The following is a 19,556-nucleotide window of genomic DNA, read 5'->3' as shown; positions in this document are numbered from 1 at the left end:
ACTTATAAGCAACATCCTAGAATGGTGAGATGAGAAATTCACACTTGGAAATTGCCACTGAGCAGGGGACCAATATGGACTAGATAGACTGAATAACCTTAAAGAAGAATCTCTGCCATGAAGCAAAAGAAGTTTATTTATTAGATTACTTACAATGTGGAAACAGGCCCTTCGGCCCAACAATTCTACACCGACCCACCCAGACCCATTCCCCCACACCTAACACTACGGACAATTTAGCATGGCCAATTCACCTAACCTGCACATTTTTCTTTGGATTGTGGGAGGAAACCGGAGCCCAACAAGTCCACACCGACCCTCCAAAGAGCAACTCACCCAGACCCATTCCCCTACATTTACCCCTTTACCTAACACTATGGGCAATTTAACATGGCCAATTCACCTAACCTGCACATTTTTGGGCTGTGGGAAGAAACCGGAGCAAACCCACACAGACACGGGGAGAACGTGCAAACTCCACACCAACAGTTGCCTGAGGCAGGAATTGAACCCAGGTCTCTGTGCTAACCACTATGCCACCAGGCCGCCCACTTATGTAATCATCCCAAACCCACCTCCTTTATTATATATACCGACCCTATGGTACCCCACCTTGTCCAATGCTGGCTGGATTCTGTCACTCACCAAAGATGAAGGAACTGCCGGGATATCCAGGAATACACTATCATCACTATACACAACACTATCACTATACACAACACTATCTTTGAACCCTAGCCACGTGTCCAGAGAAGTATTGGGTGTACAGAGTTGCCCTTCACTGTCAGCACGGTGGCTCAATAGCTATAAACCTGCACTTCTCAATGCAATGTATACAGCACATATAACTGCACCTCCCTCCCAAATCTCTGTTTAAGTACCAACCCACAAGACTCAACAGTCCATAACAACATCCCATCTTGCAAACCTCTCAAAATCAATACTAGTCCTTCGCCAATACCCACTGTAGCCCAGAACATTATCATTAAACGTAGGATTATAATATGTAGGAAAGCCTTCAAATTATTTACAAACAAAAATGAACAGAAATCAAACAAACACAAGCTGCATCTCTTTCCCAGAATACAAGCAAACTGTTCGGATGTGGAGAGAAAAGTTTTTTGAAGTCAATGAGTGATCACTACACCAAGTTCTCATCTAATGAAACCAGGTATCAATTGAGTTCTGTTAGGTATGCGTTGCCTGATGCAACTGTACTCTGTCATGCTGAAGGCGCGGTTCTTCCTGCTCAATGTGCTCAATCTCCTTAAGGTGGACAGCCCATCTTAAGGAGGCCCCTCACGGTACACACACACACACGCATGCATGCATGCGTCTATGGCCAGACAATAGTGAGATGGTGCCCCTAACCCTGACTGATAGTATATGTTGCCCTTGACTGACTGTACTGGGACTCCCCTAAGGGACAGCAGATATTCTTGAATCGACTGAGGACAACTACCCTTCTACTCTGTGAAACTGTCATTTGGTTGAAGTGCATGGAGCATGTTTGCCATGCAAACAGGTGGCACATGCAGCAGGTACATAGGAACATAAAAACAGGAGTGGGCCATTCAGCTCCTCAAGCTTGTTATGCTATTCAATAAGATCATGGTTGACCTGTGGTCTAACTCCACATACCTGCCTTTGGCCCATATCTTTTGCTTAACAAACATTTATCTCAGATTTAAAATTAACAGCTAATCTAGCTGTTTGTGGGAGAGTTACAAACCTCTACCACCCTTTCTGTATGTAGCAGTACTTCCTAACATCATTCCTGAGTGGTCTGGCCTTAATTTTGAAATTATGCCCACTAGTTTTACAATCTCCAATGTAAGTAGTTTATTTTTATCTATGCTGTCTTTTCCTGTTAATATGTATGAGACTGCCATAGCATTGTGCTGTCACACCCTTGACAGATGATTACTAACAAGCATTAAAAATTTCCTGGCTTTCTGTCTGCACTGAACAGCAAGGCAAGCCTTTAAGCTCTGGCTGAGGGACCAAGGCAATGACAAAGCAAGGCAGGAGGCTGTAAGTACCCAGGAAGGGTTTAAATGAGTGTCTGCTAGGACAGCAAGCAAGCAGTTCTGAGATGCATCTAGTCAAATCCACAAGCTGAACATCTGTCCCTACATGCAAACTGTCCTTCTAACAGCATGGCAACATGTATTCAAAAGTGCATCTAAGAAGTTCAGAAGCATATATGTCATAATTATACAAGAGCCATGAGTGTACGATGGGAAACTGCCCATTGAGTTTGCCTCAAGATGTTGATGCCAGGTGTTTAATAAAGCAGTCCGGAAAAGCAAGCTGTGATCTAGAGTCATCAAGTATTCATTCTGATGTTCATGTCAGGAATTCTTAGTGTCTAGTCTCAATCCAATATATGCTAAAATAGGAACCTGACTTTAAATAAAGTTATGTATTACTGAGGGTGCTCATGAACAATATTGCCCAGTAATAGGTTCTTCACCACTTACTGGCAAGAAACTCATCTCAACTCCCAGAACGCCACTGGAAAATGCAGCTTGCTGGTCTCAACTTCAAGAAATGAGCACTCAACATCCCAACAATTCTTCCAAATTTCTCGCCATAGCCCACCTCATTCAAACCTGGGGAAGACTTCACCAAGACCTTAACTCATACTATACAAGATCAAATTCATAATCAAGCAAAATACATATTGCTAAGTAATAACTTTGTTAGAAAAAAGAAACAGAGCTGAACAATTTCTTTTGAATAGAAAACTACTTCATAATAAAATATTTCAATGCCAATCCATGAGAAGATCCTGACAAACCTGCTGCAGCTATTTAATGTCTTTGCTTGGTCAAGTTCCAGCTGTCTTACATGCATGCAAGGGAAGTAACTGCCATTGCATAGCACAAAGTAAACTAACAGGCCTTAAGCTCAAGCATTCTCAGTTGCCTCATCAATGACGTTCCCTCCATCACAAGGTCAGAAGTTTGCTGATGATTGGAACATTCACGACTCCTCAGAAACAGTATATGTTCATATGGAGCAAGACCTGGATAATCAGCAGGCTGACAAGTGGCAAATATTTTGCATGCAATACAAGTGCCAGGAAATGACCATCTCAAATGAGATGGAATTTAAGCATTGCGCCTGGAGATTCACAATCACTGAATCTCCCACAATTAACATCTTAGGGCAATTGACCACAACTTTAACTGGACCAGCAAATAAATACTATATTGTGACTAAAATAACAGGTCAGGAGTTCTCCGGCACTGAACTCACTTTTAGACTCTGCAATGTCTGTTCACTAGGAGGAAGTGGGGACTGCAAATGCTGGAGTTCAGAGTCAAGAGTGTGGTGCTGGAAAAGCACAGCAGGTCAGGCAGCATCCAAGGAGCAGGAGAATCGACGTTTCAGGCATAAGTCCTTCACTATTTACGAGACACAATTCAGAAGTGTGATGGAATACTTTAAACTTACCAGAATGAATGCAGCTCCAAGAACATTCCAGAAGTTCAACATCATCCAGGATGAAGCAACCTGTTTCATTAGCACCACATCATCAACACTCAAGCCATCCACTACCACAGATGCTCAACAGTAGCAGTTAACCATTAACAAGCTGCACTACAGTTACAAAAACACAATCATATGCTAGTGCTTACCAGGAGAGAGAATCCTTAAAGGCTGTAAAGTAAGGAAATTTAGATATCACACAAATACTGAAAGGAGCATATAAAGACATCCTAGACTTTTGCACAGCTGCATCCCAATGTGCTTGCCCATTCTGAAAACTGTTTCCTTCCTGTGAACAGAAGCAAAATCACATTACTCAAAATGGTATTGATTGAACTTTATATTTTCTATGCAAGCCATTCAGATTTTTCCAAAGCTAATTTGTAAACGCTATAGCCACTTTCCAGTGAGGTAGATCTTACTTAAATAAGTAAAAGGAAAAAGATCCATCAGGCACACAATAAACTTAGAGTGCAGACTGATCATTTCTTCAAAAAAAAGATAAATGTTGGATTCAATAGTCAAGATATTAGGCAGTGAAAAAGAATAGCTAATTTGAAGGAAAAAGATAAGGGATGGATGGATAAAAGAAGAAGATGTTTCAAGAGAGGAAGATAATAAATGGAACTACTGTTAATGCACCAAACATATCAAACTACTACTCTAATGAAGTAAAATTACAGCTCAACAGAAATTCTGAAAGATTCCCAGAAAACAAAGTAGAAAAGTAAGGAATTAGCAAGTGAGGCATACTGAAAATACAGTGGTCAGTCACTTACTTCTAACAAAATTGGACAGCTGTCTTAGGGGACACAGATTTAAGGTGATGGGTAGAAAAATTAGAAGGGACTGTGATGATACTATTGCTTTAAGAGGTGAACATTGTCCTTCTTCTAAAAAATGAAGAGAGGTTGAGATAGCTTCAAGCAAATAAAATAAACACGTTGCGAGGCCTTGGATTTCTTTTTTAAAAAGCTTGGAACAATAGAAGCAGCTACATCTCTCTCTTTGGTACAGTTAAAAGCTTGTGTTCTCTTCCTTCTGATCGAATTGCATGTGAGACAATCTATTTTACTAAATTTGCCTTTGCCAACGATGTCCTTATGGAATGTTACTATATTGGAACAGTTAATCAGTAGTTAGCAATTTTGTTAAGTCTTTTGATAGAGTTATAGTTGAGCCAATTCTTTTATTTTTATTTTGTCTGTATTTTAACTATAGTGTAGGAATAAAAGTGTGTTTTGCTTCAAGACTGGTTGTTTAACCAAACAAATTGCTTCTGGAACACAATGTCTGGCACTTGCCTTTAAAATAAAAAAAAAGTTAGGGTCTAGGCTATCTCCTTGACACGTTTTGTGAGGGTTTGGACTGTTTCATAACAGGACACAAGGGAAAATAGTTTTCAGCCAGAAGGAGTTGACAGTGATTGGTTAGCTCAGTTGGCAATGCAACTGGCTAAAGTCATCATGAAGGTCCCACCTACTCAATGGTGCCTTATTAGTTAGTGATCCTCATGCTCAAGTCACCACCAGTCATTTCTCTAATGAGAGAGCAACCCTCTGGCTACAGTAATTTTACGTTTACCTATTTAAAAACTACACAGCTGAGCTAATACTTCATGTCACAATATGTAAAATTCAGTTTTCAATTCCATCACAAAAGGTCACCGAATATCAAATGGGGAAAGCTCTCATAGGTACCCTTTACATTGTTAGAAATCTTTACATTGATATGCAAGTGATTTGTGCACTGACTAGCACACATTTATTCATGGAATAATTATCAGTTCCTGACCTGTATCAGATGATTAGGCCAAAGGAACGTACCATTTTGCACCTTAGTTTTAGAAAAATCACTGGCAACAACTCAGTACATTAACTGGCAACAGCCTAGTTCGGATAAATTGGAGAAGATAAACATTTTCTGTGGAAACCTCCAGGTTCAAATCTGTACATTATTTTTCAAGTTAATTACTGGTGCATAATTTACATACCTGAATAGGCCTATAAAACTGCACCACCACACCATAGGTTCTTGCTCCAAAAACATCTGTGAACACCAAGAAGTGATAGTGATCCTCTTTTGGTTCAGTTTCTATTTGCAGTTCTCCTGTAAATGAATAAACAAAATTGTAGAGAACAGCCAATTATTAATGTTGTACATAACATTGTACCAAAAATTTCACCAGAATTACATTATGTTACAGCTTACAGCAGCATGCGACTGGGAAATTTGGGAAGGCAAATCAAATGGTATTTGTTGCAAGGTGAATGGGGTAGAAGGGAGCAAAGTTTTGTTGCAGTATTATGGGCCATTACTGAGATCACATCTGGGATACTATACACAATTTTAGTCTTCATAATTTTTCAAGAAGATACACTCTGACTTATTTGTGTTGACACTTTGGGCCCAAACTTTTATTGACATAACCAGTATGTTGACATAATTGATGTTCTAAAAAGGTGATCCATGCCCACCTATTTTCTTTAAAAGTGAAACACAGATTTCAAATATGTCCATCAAGAGAAATTTAAATTTGAATTCAAGTTGTGTCTACTACTGGTACTGCAGAAGGCCCAAACTGCAGGATTGTATTTTGAGCCCAATGAAGTCTTCCCATCTCTGTCTGGTTAAATGCTGGGAAAGTAGGAAAGTAACAAAGATCTCTACTCCACACCTTCTTGTCCAATTAACAGGAGCTCAATCTTCAGAGATATATTATAAATGCTGTCTATTATTTAACTTCAATGTCAAATCACATGGGTGCACAAACATATGAATTAGAAGAAAGCATCTCTTCAGCTCTTCCAGCCTGCTATATCATTCAATAAGATCACACTGATCTATTGGTAACCACAAATCAGCATTCATGCCTGCCTCCGATAATCACCAAGCTCTTATTAGTCAGGAATCTATATACCTCTACCCTCACTTTAAAAGTACTCAATGACCTCACCACCACCTCCTTATTTGTGAAAAGGAATTCCAAAGACTCATGACAAAAGTGAGAGAAAAAAGTTCCTCCTCATATCTTCAGTTAAAGTTCTAAATTGAAGGAAGGCTAAATTTTGGCAGTATTAGGCAAGAACTTTCAAAAGGTGATTGGGATAGAATGTTCACAGGCAAAAGGGATGGCTTCAAAAATAAGGTATCGAGAGGACACAGACAGTATTTTCCTGTTCGGGTGAAAGACAAGGTGCAGGGAACACTGGATGACGAGAGAAATTGAGGTTTGGTCAAGAAAAAGAAGAAAGCATACGTCAGGTATAGACAGTAGAGGTTGAGTGAATCTTTTAAAGAGTATAAAGGCAGAGGGAAATCAGGAGGGCAACAAGAAGCACGTGATAGTTTTGGCAAATAGGGTTAAGCAGAATCCAAAGGAATTTTATAAATATATTAAGGACAAAATGGTGACTAGGGAGACAAAACGTTCCCTCAAAGATCAGCAAGGCAGCCTATGTGTGGAAACACAGGAGATGCAAGAAGATACTAAACAATTTTGCATTACTGTTAACTGTGGAGAAGGACATGGAAGATATAGAATGTGGAAAAATAGATAGTGACATCTTAAAGTATGCCCATATTACATACAGTTGGTGGTGCTTGATGTCGTAAGATGCACAAAGGTGGATAAATCCCCAGGACTTTATCAGGTGCCCTAGAACTCTAGGAAAGCTAGGGAAGTGATTGCTGGGCCTCTTGCTGAGATATTTGTCTCATTGATAGTCATAAGTGAGGTGTTGGAAGACTGGAGGTTAGCAAATGTGGTGGCACTATTTAAGAAAGGAGGTAAGGAAAAGACAGGGAACTATAGACCAGTGAGCCTGACAACAGTGGTGGGCAAGTTGTTGGAGGGAATCCTAAGGGAGAAGATTTACATGCATTTGGAAAGGCAAGGTCTGATTAGGGGTAGTCAGCATGGCTTTGTGCATGGGAAATTATGTCTCACTAACTTGATTGATTTTTTTGGAACAAGTAACAAAGAGGATTGATGAGGACAAAGTGGTGGACGTGACCTATATGGACCTCAGTAAGGTATTCAACAAGGTTCCTGATGAGACAAAAGGCCAATTCCTGATGAAGGGCTTTTGCCCGAAATGTCAATTTTCCTGCTCCTCAGATGCTGCCTAACCTGCTGTGCTTTTCCAGCACCACTCTAATCTAAACCAAGGTTAGCAAGGTTAGATCACATGAGAACTAGCCATTTGGATACAGAACTGACGAGAAGGTAGAAGACATAGTGTGATGCTGAAGGGTTGCCTTTCAGACTGGAGGCCTGTGTCCAGTGGTGTGCCACAAGGATTGATGCTGGGTCCACTGTTTTTCATCATTTCTATCAATGATTTGGATGTGAGCATAGGAGGTATAGTTAGTAAGTTTGCAGATGACACCAAAATTTGAGGTGTAGTGGACAGCAAAGGTTACCTCAGAGTACAAAAGGCCAAGGAGTGGCTGATGGAGTTTAATTTAGATAAATGTAAGGTATTGCATTTTGGAAAGGCAAATCAGGGCAGGACTTGTGTACTTAATGGTAAGTGTTGTTGAACAAAGAGGCTTTGGAGTGCAGGTTCATAGTTCCTTGAAAGCAGAGTCATAGCTAGGATACTGAAAAGGTGTTTGATATGTTTTTCTTTATTGGTCAGAGCAGGTATAGGAGTTGGCAGGTCATGTTGTGACTGTACAGGACATTGGTTAGGCTAATTTTGGAACACTGTGTGCAATCTGGTTCCCCTGAGAATGTAACTTTTTTTTAAAAAGTTGGTGATTTACATATAAAAGAAGTGAAAATCATGGTCATTCTAACAGATGAGAAACTTAACAAACAATCAAGGTATTTTTCAATGTATAATTTCAGTTACATCACACTATAATTTTTGCTATAAATTCTGGATCGTACAATCAAGCACTCCACAACCACCTGATGAAGGAGCAGCGTTCCAAAAGCTAGTGCTTCCAATTAAACCTGTTGGGACTATAACCTGCTGTTGTGTGATTTGTAACTCTGCAAGATAAAATTAAGCCTAAAAAGAAAAATGAGGATTATAGGAGTATAGAATTAAAATATTACGGCATGAGAAGAAAACCTTCAGCCTATCCTGGCCATTTCACTGCACATGGCCCATAACATATATTCTAGATATTATGGACCAGGCCACACTCCTCAAAACATTTAAAGAAAGTAGCCCAGACCCTAACTTTGCTATTTGATTTAAGCAGATGTACAGTGGATATTCCAGGAGAGAATCAGTTGGTCAAACTACTTAGTTTTAAACAAAACAGAATTTATTTACAAGATTATTGAATGAAACACAAAACAGAATACAGAATAACTTATCCCACCCGAAAACCCAACAGACTATCCCAACTGAATGACACTGTTCCAAAATACTTGCAACATTCCCCATGAACAGTCCTTGGCACAAAAGGAGAAATCAAACAAGTTCTTACAGGAGAGAAGCCAGCGAGGGAGAGGGTCCAGCAGCCTTTCTTCACGCACCCGCTGCTGCATTAAAACCAAACCAGGGCGGCACGGTGGCTCAGTGGTTAGCACTACTGCCTCACAGCGCCAGGACCAAAGTTCAATTCCTGCCTCGGGCAACTGTCTGTGTGGGGTTTGCACATTCTCCCAGTGTCTGCATGTGTTTCCTCCGGGTGCTCCGGTTTCCTCCCACAGTCCAAAGATGTGCAGGTTAAGTGAATTGGCCATGCTAAATTGCCCTTAGTGTCAGGTGCATTCGTCAGGGGTAAATGCAGGGAAATGGGTCTGGGTGGGTTGCTCTTCGGAGGGTTAGTGTGGATTTGTTGGGCCAAAGGGCCTGTTTCCATACTGTAGGAATCTAATCTAATAGCTGAGCTGAGAGAACTGGCCACTCCCCTTTCATTATACAGGTTTTTTTTAACTTGAAAGCCTCTGTCTGAGGTAGTATCTGTTAGCTATTATCAAATTGGTTCTAAAACCCATCCCCAACTCTGACTTTTCAGAACCTTTGTCGTTTACAACCTCTCTGAAAAAAACAAGGACAGCATAACCTTGTTAAAAGGAGAAGGTCTGTCACATATAGCAGTTCAAATGTCCATTTAAATACTTCTTAAATATTGTGATGGTCCCAGCTCTACCATCTTTCAGGCAGCAGGTATTCATCACACACCAGGTGAAAAGAAATTCTTAAATCCCCTCCAAACCTTCTGCCCCTTAGCTTAAATAAATATTTGATTTATAATTAAATTTAATTACTTAAATCTATGGTGCTGGTAACTGACCCCACTCTAAAGGGAACAAATTTATTCCCAATATGCCTCTCTATGCCCTTCACAAGTTTGTGCACATTGACTATTATCATCATCCCAATTAAGCATTTTGTAGTAGCAACAAGTTTAAGTGCACTTCCTCAGCATTGTCTTGTCAGCTTGCAACACTTGGTCATGGATAGCTCCTTGCAGTGGAAGAGTGACATGTTTCAGATCAAAGATCATCTTTTACGAAATTGATGCCGTGTTAGCAGTACTTGATGTTTTTCTTTGCAGCATTACTGGGATTAGCACAAATTCCTCATTAGGGAGTGTTTTCCAGATGTTATTGGTGGATACAAAATACCAAAGGAAATAGGCAACAGTCTCTTCCACCTCTGATAATTCATGAAGGACTGGGAGGGTCGCTTCATCAAGAGCCCAGCTATATTTTTGTTTGCAAATTCTACTGACAAGGTATTAGAGTCATAACAGAACAACACCAGTAACTAGGTTCATTACATTCTTACCACACTCCAAGCCATATTTCAAGCACCTTCAGAAAACTGTATTAAGAGTGAAGGCAACGTGACACCTTACCCTAGATCCCAGTGCTATGTCAAATTGGTTTCAGATATTCAGCAATGAAGCAGATCCAAGCAGAAGACTCCCTACAGAAAGATGCCTAGATCTGCAAGCATCCATGCCTGCGATCATCATATTTTTATGCCAATTGATTCAGATTTGATACAAAACCTTAAGACAAAGCAGCAATGACAGTTTTGCTGAACTCCAGATTTGATTGTAAAGCTTTATAATTTCCATTAATTCCCAATTAAGTTGATTAAAATTGAAAGACTGACATCTGTGCATTTTAATCGGACCCAATTTTAGATTCCCTCATCAAATCCCATTTTGGGAAGCATCACAGGACTTTCATCCAACCCATGTTTTCAAAGTTCCAAGTCCGGGACCAACCTGATTAAGTACCTATCTCCCTGTATGTACACATAATCGTACATAATCCAAACTTAGCACATAACTCTGCTGAATTGGGAATTCACCACAAAACTAATGGAAAATTGAAAAATGTATGGCCATATTTAGTATAAAGTGGTTTCAAGGTAGGATGTGGAAAGGGGTAAAATGATTAATTTTCAAATATAAACAAAATACCTGGGAAACATAATTGAGGCAGTCCTTGGAGATCTATATTATTTGGAATGCTAATTTCTTCAGTCTGTGGCTCTTTGTGACCTGCATTTGTACTGCTTATGCCGGATGTTGCATGCTTAAAATCCTTTTTCCTCCTGAACGAGCGGTGTCTTGGAGTTCTAGTAAAACTTGGAGCAATGTGACCACAGTGGGGGATGTCTCGAGTAATAAATGGAGGAACATGAGCTGAGCGAACCTCTGGGCTAAGACAAGTATGTAACTGAGCAACATCTTTTTGGACTGCCTATAAGGAAAAAGACAAACCAATGCTGCATTATTCAAAAATTTAGCTTATCTTGCATTAGGACCACTTCTAACATTAAACAAGTAAAGTAACTGCTTAAATTTATACTTTGTAATGGTATCTACAAGTACCTCCAATTGATGATAAACTCTGAAAAATTACATTGATCATAGTCAACATGGTTTCATCAAGTTACCTCATTGAGTTTTTTGAGAAGGTAACCAAGCATGTAGATAAGGGTAGGGCAGTTGACGTGGTATACATGGACTTCAGTAAAGCCTTTGATAAGGTTCCACATGGTAGGATGTTGGAGAAAATGCAGAGGCATGGAATTGTGGGTGACTTAGCAGTTTGGATTAGAAACTGGCTTTCTAAAAGAAGGTAGCGAGTGGCAGTTGATGGAAAATATTCAACCTGGTGTGCCACAAGGATCTGTTTTGGGACCACAACTGCTTGTCATTTTCATAAATGACTTAGACGCAGGCATAGGTGGATGGATTAGTAAATTTGCAGATGACACTAAAGTCGGTGGAGTAGTGGATAGGTTGCAGGGGAAATTGGATAAACTGCAGAATTGGGCTGAGAGGTGGAAAATGGAGTTCAATGCAGCTAAATGTGAGGTGATGCACTTTGCGAAGAATAACAGGAAGGCAGAGTACTGGGTCGATGGAAAGATTCTTGGTAGTGTGGATGTGCAGAGGGATTTTGGAGTCCATGTGCATAGATCCCTGAAAGTTGCCACGCAGGTGGATAGTGCTGTTAAGAAGGCTTACAGTGTGTTAGGTTTCATTCATAGAGGGATTGAGTTCCGGAGCCGCAATATCATGCTGCAACTATACAAAATGCTAGTGCAGCCACACTTGGAATATTGTGTACAGCTCTGGTCCCCATATTTCGGGAAGGATGTGGAAACATTGGAAAAGGTGCAGAGGAGATTTACCAGGGTGTTGCCTAGTCTGGAGGGAAGGTCTTATGAGGAAAGGCTGAGAGACTTAACCTGTTCTCATTGGCAAGAAGGCGGCTAAGAGGGGATTTGATAGAGACATACAAGATGATCAGAGGATTAGATTACATTACATTACATTACATTACATTACATTACAGCATGGAAACAGGCCCTTCGGCCCAACAAGTCCACACCGACCCGCCGAAGCGCAACCCACCCATACCCCTACATTTACCCCTTACCTAACACTATGGGAAATTTAGCATGGCCAATTCACCTGACCTGAGGGGTGATAGATTTAAGACAGATGTCAGAGGCAGGTTCTTTACGCAGAGAGTGGTAAGGGTGTGGAATGCCCTACCTGCTAATGTAGTCAACTCAGCCACATTAGGGAGATTTAAACAATCCTTAGATAAGCACGTGGATGATTTTGGGATAGTGTAGGGGTCGAGCTGAGAATAGTTCACGGGATGGTGCAACATCGAGGGCCGAAGGGCCTGTTCTGTGCTCTATTGTTCTATGTTCTATATAATCTGACAATTCAAGGAGAGAGGGAAACTTTGAGAGCAAGAGATTCAGAATGTGCATAATACAGTAAGAGAGCATTGATAAGGACAATGCAATCCATTTAGTACACTTGGACTTCCAAAAGCCAAATCAATAAAGTATCACCAAAAACAGGCTTGTCAGCAAGATTGAGGAAGTCAGTATATGTACTGATATGAAGTTTTTGAGTAACAGGAAATAGAGTAGTAATGCATGTTTATTTTGGACCAGGTCACAGAATCTACAGTGAGATTTCCTAGCGGTCAATATGGCTCTCATTCATTTGATCCATATTGATGGCTTACACTTGAGGGTGCACAGCACAATTTCAAAATATGCATATGATACCAAAACTGAAAGTATTGTGTACCACGAGGAAGATAATGACAAGAAATCAAAAGGATGTAAATGAGCTAGTGGATTAAATTTAATACTGAAAAGAGTTTTGAGATATATTTTGGTAAGAACAAAGTGAAAGGGCAATATAAAGGATACAATTCCACTGCAGAAATAGATGGATCTGGGAAGATGTGAATGCAATCCTTAAAGGCGATAGATGGAAAAAACTGCTAATACGGTCAACTTGATGCTGGGCTAGAGTCGAAGAGTGTGTTGCTGGAAAAACAGAGCCAGTCAGGCTATACAGGTGATAAAAGAAGAAGTGTTGAATCTCTATGCCATACTGGTCTAGCAAAAATTATGTCCAATTCAGAGCACAACACTTTAGGAAGAATGAAAAAGTACAGGAAAAGAAGTAAAAAAAAAAAAGTTACATGAATGGTTTCAGGGATGAGAAACTTCAGTTATGTGGATTCACAGGTAAAGCTGGGGCTGTTCTTTTTGCAGAGGTTGAAAGATTTGTTAGAGGGTATTCAAAATCATGAAGTGTGGGAGATTGTGTTCAAATAAGGACCGGAATCAGAGTGGTGAAAACAGTTTCTTATTCAGCAGTCACAGCACAAGTTGGAGTTGGCAATAGAATCCCGAAATACAGTTCTTACAAGAGCTCTTTTATACACAGTTCTTATATATATTAAAATTCCATTACTATGGTACTTTGTTTTTTTCTACAGTACACAAAAGGTTTGAAGGACTTCTGTCCCGGAGATAGGAGATGGGTTAAAACATGCTAAATACTGACTGCTACTTCTGATGGGATTACAAGTGTCTGTCCAGTCTGTTTACAATAATTAGGAGGTGTTTGTCTTAAGTTAGCAATTGTAGTAAAAATATTAGGTCTATATGCTCTAAGAAAGTTAGAAATTGTACCTTACTGAATAAAAATAATCTCATAGTCCCCCCTTTTGATTCTACCGAGACCTTTCAAAGCAAACCACACGATTCTTATCAGAGAACCGTTTGGCATCTACACTTTACGAAAAGAAAACATAGACAGTTAGAATAACAATAACAGACATCATGGTGGTCAGTCAGTCTCCGGTCCCATGTATGGTGAGATGCCCGCTTGATATGGGAGGCATGAATCCAAGCCTCCTTTCCTCGGATGTTGATGGTGCTGGTATGATCCTTGTCATTTCGCATCTAAGGGTTTTTTTGTGGGTCGTTTTCACAAGAGCCCATTTGCCTGGTACAGTATCGTGAGCTCCCTCCAGCGGGTCTTTCAGGGCACCCGTTACCAATTGGGAAGCAGAACTTACAGAATTGGTCAGTACCTGACAGCAAGACAATAAAGGTGACAGTCTGCAGCATAGCAGGAGTCTGAGTAAAAATTGGCAGACTGATCCTCTGATGTTCTGTAGGCTTTAGTCAGAACCTGTAATGCTGTTTTCTGTGCAGATGCTCCAGTGGGTAGGTTTCCCGATATCATGACAGGGCTGAATGTCTTGACAGTCCATCCAGTTTTCTTGTGATCTGTAGTTAATATGCATTCCCCACTTGCCTTTTGCACAGGCCACACCAGGCTGTTAGAGATACTGTCAGTTTATATCAAAGTCCCTTTTTCCTTTTTAGTGATGCTCTTGAAAAATTCACGAGTTCCATTTTCAGCAACCCGCAGTCATCCTTGTTTTTAGTCCAGATGGGGCGACCTTCTAATTTTTTGCTTTGTAGGGTTCTGATGGAAGTCATTGCCAGTCCATCAAAAAAATGTAAAGAGGAATTCAGCTAGGTGAGGATATCTATCTTGAGGAGCGGCTAGGTGACAGGTCCTACCTATATAAAAGTTACTAACTCGTGGGGGTCGAGTTCAAGGTGTATGAGTTGGTCTGTTTGATTTCAAACCTGTCAGTCCTGCTCCATAAGCTGTTCTCACAGTCCTATCTAGCAGGAGTTTGGTCTCATACGTCTGGGGTAAGCAGGTCCATTCTGCTCCTGTGTCCAAAAGGCACTCACTCAATGTCCAGGTCACCCACCCTCATGTTCATACACAATCCGCCTCCCCTCTGCTGGCTTAAAGCCAATAGGAGCATAGATGGGCATGGGGAGGGGTCTTTCAGTTTTTTGCTGAAAATGTGCTGCTGGAAAAGGGCAGCAAGTCAGGCAGCATCCAAGGAGCAGGAGAATTGACGTTTCGGGCATGAGCCCTTCTTCAGGAACTTCCTGAAGAAGGGCTCATGCCCGAAACGTCGATTCTCCTACTCCTTGGATGCTGCCTGACCTGCTGCGCTTTTCCAGCAACACATTTTCAGCTCTGATCTCCAGCATCTGCAGTCCTCACTTTCCCCTCTTTCACTTTTTTTGTCAACTTTAGCAGCTCCTGCTGGATGGTTAGTTTCTTTAAACTGTTTTCAGAGATTAACCTTACTCCCAGCTTCCAGGGTCTTCTCTTCCTCACTGCTTATTAGGTGATTTCGCCCTCTTCCTCTTTGCCAGCACCCCCTGGCCCAGTGGCCTTCCTCCCCACAGAAATGATTCTTCTCTGGACATTGGTCTTGTGTCTTCCTGGGGCTACTGAGGATATGTTTAATTTGTTCTATCTGTAGGGCTCACAGTTTGGCACCCAAATCTCCATTTGGGCCCAGTCAACCAATTCATAGTGATGATTCCCTTTCTGGTCCCAATCCTGTTTAGTCAGCTTTAACATTTTAGTGAGCTCAAGTATAAGTCCAGCCACAAAAGCAGACTTCAGCAGGCCATAATTACAACCTTCAAAACCCATATTATTCTGCAGATTTAGGACTCCTGAATATTCTTTTCAGGTTGTCATCTTAAACCTTTCCTCATATTGGACTTCTTCTGTGGGTTTTTGACAGTAAGCTGTAGCTTTTGTCCCAGTCTTATGCAATCTATACCCCAGTGCCAATGTTTTATTGCTGTCCAGCCAGCTTGCAGCTCCTGCTCATACTCTTCAAAAGCACTTTTGACTGTCTAATGGAGGAGGCATCCTTCTCTTTTAGTTACAATAATGTTCAGAATTTGTACCCTGTCCCAGGGATGGAGAATATATATTTCCCCCAATCAGTCTGGGACTTCCCATGTCTTCACTGGCCCCTTCTTCAGGTGAAGAATTTATTTAGAGCACCTGTCCATATTCTCAGAGATCACAGGTCCATGCACAGTGTGCATTTCAGTCCATAGTACTGAAATATTCACCTCAGTGCCATCCTCTAAATCTCTGCCTGACCATTTCTTCAATCTTTACTTACTTTTAAGGGGTCATAAAAATGGTGCCGGGGGTAAACAATCCTCATTGCTTTCACTGCTAGAGTCCCTCTGTTTCCCAAGGACAACAGCTTTGATTTTCCAAATCCTTTCCTAGATGTCTCGGATGGTCACGTACATATTCTGAGTGGGCTTGGGAACCCGGTGAAGAAACTAACTGGACTGTTGACACATCCTTCAGTTTCTTGTTCTCTTTTTCAAGCTCCTGATTTTTAAGGTGAGCTGTTTCCTGTTTGGATCTTTCTTTCTGCAGCTGTTCATGCACTACTTTTAATTGCTCTTTAAATTGAGTTTCTTCATGATCATGGGCTAATTGGGACAGGACTTCACTTCCCTGGCAAATTTGTCCCATTAATGGAAGGGGCCATTTAATTCTGTCTTTATTTTTCGGTCCCCAAACCGGTCTCATGTCATCAAGGGTCCACTGTCCTTGGAGAGAAAGTGAGGACTGCAGATGCTGGAGATCAGAGCTGAAAATGTGTTGCTGGAAAAGCGCAGCAGGTCAGGCAGCATCCAAGGAGTAGGAGAATCGACGTTTCGGACATGAGCCCTTCTTCAGGAACTTCCTGAAGAAGGGCTCATGCCCCGAAACATCAATTCTCCTGCCCCTTGGATGCTGCCTGACCTGCTGCGCTTTTCCAGCAACACATTTTCAGCTCCACTGTCCTTGGGGCATATTATACTTTTGCCCAATTTAGGTTAGAGTCTTCCCTAATGAGAATTGTACCTCAAGGTAATTCTGCAACTGCCGCAGCATTTCATCCTCAATTATGTCAGGAGGGCTGGCCTGCCTCTGGACACATAGGCAGATTCCCAGGGTCACTATTATAACCCTAATTCATGCATCGTGGGCAATTTCCTGCTGTGGGTAATTCCCTGCCCTGGACTATATCAGCCAATCTTAGGTTGAGACGTGGGTAATTCAAAATAAAATAGCCAACTCACAAAAGGTTCGGGATTGCATTCAGGGACTAGACCACAACTCTAAGAAGGAAGCTTCTTACCCTCAAAGAACTATCAGTGACTAGTCAGTTTAGATGGTGTCCCCAACCTGACTACGCCTCGTTGTGGGATCATATTCAAATAACAATCAGAGTCAGTGAGTGGTGAAAATAGCCTCTTTTATTCAGCAGTCACAGCACAGGTTCGAGATGGCAATAGAATCCTGAAATACAGTTCTTACAAACAGCCCCTTTATACATATTTCTTACATATAGTAAAATTCCATGACTATGGTGTCCATTTTGTTACCTATAGGACACAAAGGTTGAAAGGCTTCTATCCTGGGACAGGAGATGGGTTAAAACGTTCTAAATGCTGGCTGCTACTTCTGATGGGACTAAGAGTGTATGTCTGGTCTGCTTGCATAATTAGGAAGTATGAGTCCTTTTGGCTTTTAAATGAGTAATTGTTAGTTTAAAAAAACTAGGCCTGTACACTTTAAATAAGTTAGAAATTGTACCTGTACTTAATAAAAGAATCTCATAACACAATATCTCACAAGAGTCTGGATACCGTATTGGGGGAAATCAGTGAAAGTCAAGAATCAGAGAATAAAATCTAGAAAATAGCAAAACAACAAGTTGAACACATGAAACAAGGAAATCTTTCAAGGATGAGTCATAATGAGGGTGTCAGAGTGGCTCAATGCTGCCTCATAGTGCCTGGGACCTGGGTTTAATTCCACCCTCAGGCTGTGTGCAAACTGTGTGGAGTTTGCACGTTCTCCCAGCATCTACATGGGCTTTCTCCAGGTGCTCGTTTCCTCCCACAGTCCAAAGAGATACTGATTTCGTGGATCGGCCATGCTAAATTGCCCATAGTGTCCAGGGATGTGCAGGCTAGCCATTGGAAATGCAGTGTCACAGGGTTGGGATAGGGTGAAAGAGGTATGGGTTTCGATGGGATGATCTTTGGAGGGTCAATGTGGACTTGATGGTCCAAATGGCCTGCTTCCATACTGTAGGGATTCTATGATAATTGAATGGACTGCACTAGAGTGTGATGGAAACAGGTGTCAAATTCAAGGGCTTCAAACAAAAATGGAATCAGATAATTACGTTAACTAAAGAAGAATTACGGGAAAGAAAGGGATTTAGGATACCTGAGGACCCTTTTGGAAAGCTGGGATGGACTAAAATATCCCCTGCTGGGCTGTAATGGATCTGTGTCATAGCTCACAGACAGATAAGAAGAAAATCAATCAATATATGGTGTAGTGAATATGAACTGGTTAAACAGGAATATTGAGAAAAAATACATTTGTTAATAAATTTTGAGTACTCAATTACCACACCAAGAAGCAGTGTTAGATGAAATAAAAGAGCATAAAAAAAAGATGATTCAAGAGACTGTTTAAGGAGCAGTTGCTGCGAGTGATGCACGCATCTATTCCTCTGAGACAGGTAAGAAGGGGTAAGATTAAGAAACCTTGGATGACGAGAACAGAGGAGCTTCTCATCAAAACGAAGAAGGCAGCTTACATAAGGTGGAGGAAGCAAGGATTTGGCACACCTTTAGAGGATTACAGGCTTGCTAGAAAGGAGTCAAAAATGGACTGAGGAGCGCCGGTGGGGGTCACAAAAAAGGCTTGGCAAATAGGATTAGGGAGAACCCAAAGGCATTTTACACATGCGTGAGGAATAAGAGAATGTTCAGGGAGAAGGTAGTGCCGATCAAGGATAGCATAGGGAACTTGTGCGTGCAGTCTGAGCAGATAGGGGAAGCCCAAAATGAGTATTTTGCTTCAATTTTCTCTGAGGAAAGGGACCTCGTTGTGAATGAGAACTATGAGGAGCTGGGATACAGGCTTGAGAAAGTTGATGTCATAGAGTCATAGAAATGTACAGCATGTAAACAGACCCTTCGGTCCAACCTGTCCATGCCGACCAGATATCCCAACCCAATCTAGCCCCACCTGCCAGCACCCGGCCCATATCCCTCCAAACCCTTCATATTCGTATACCCATCCAGATGCCTCTTAAATACTGCAATTGTACCAGCCTCCACCACTTCCTCTCGTAGCTCATTCCATACACGTATCACCCTCTGCGTGAAAAAGTTGCACTGTAGGTCTCTTTTATATCTTTCCCCTTTCACTCTAAACCTATGCCCTCTAGTTCTGGACTCCCCGACCCCAGTGAAAAGACTGTGTCTATTTATCCTATCCATGCCCCTCATAATTTTGTAAACCTCTATAAGGTCACCCCTCAGCCTCCGATGCTCCAGGGAAAACAGCCCCAGCCTGTTCAGCCTCTC

General features: G+C 41.3%; 1 protein-coding gene across 2 annotated transcripts in view; it reads right to left on the bottom strand.

Annotated features, from left to right (window-relative positions):
• Nucleotides 1-19,556, bottom strand: part of LOC122548891 (DENN domain-containing protein 3-like) — a 77,650-nt gene that overhangs the window by 42,807 nt on the left and 15,287 nt on the right. For both annotated transcript variants that reach the window (XM_043687818.1, XM_043687817.1), the window contains exons 3-5: nt 10,903-11,185; nt 5,492-5,607; nt 3,648-3,787 (exon numbers count right to left, since the gene is read on the bottom strand). In XM_043687818.1, coding sequence (XP_043543753.1) covers nt 3,648-3,787; nt 5,492-5,607; nt 10,903-11,185 — 539 coding nt within the window. The remainder of the gene's footprint in view (nt 1-3,647; nt 3,788-5,491; nt 5,608-10,902; nt 11,186-19,556) is intronic.

This window comes from Chiloscyllium plagiosum, chromosome 4, assembly GCF_004010195.1.
Source record: "Chiloscyllium plagiosum isolate BGI_BamShark_2017 chromosome 4, ASM401019v2, whole genome shotgun sequence".
In the NCBI taxonomy this organism is placed as follows: Eukaryota; Metazoa; Chordata; class Chondrichthyes; order Orectolobiformes; family Hemiscylliidae; genus Chiloscyllium; species Chiloscyllium plagiosum.
Note: the sequence above shows the minus strand (reverse complement) of the source record. Positions and strands in the feature narration are given on the sequence as shown.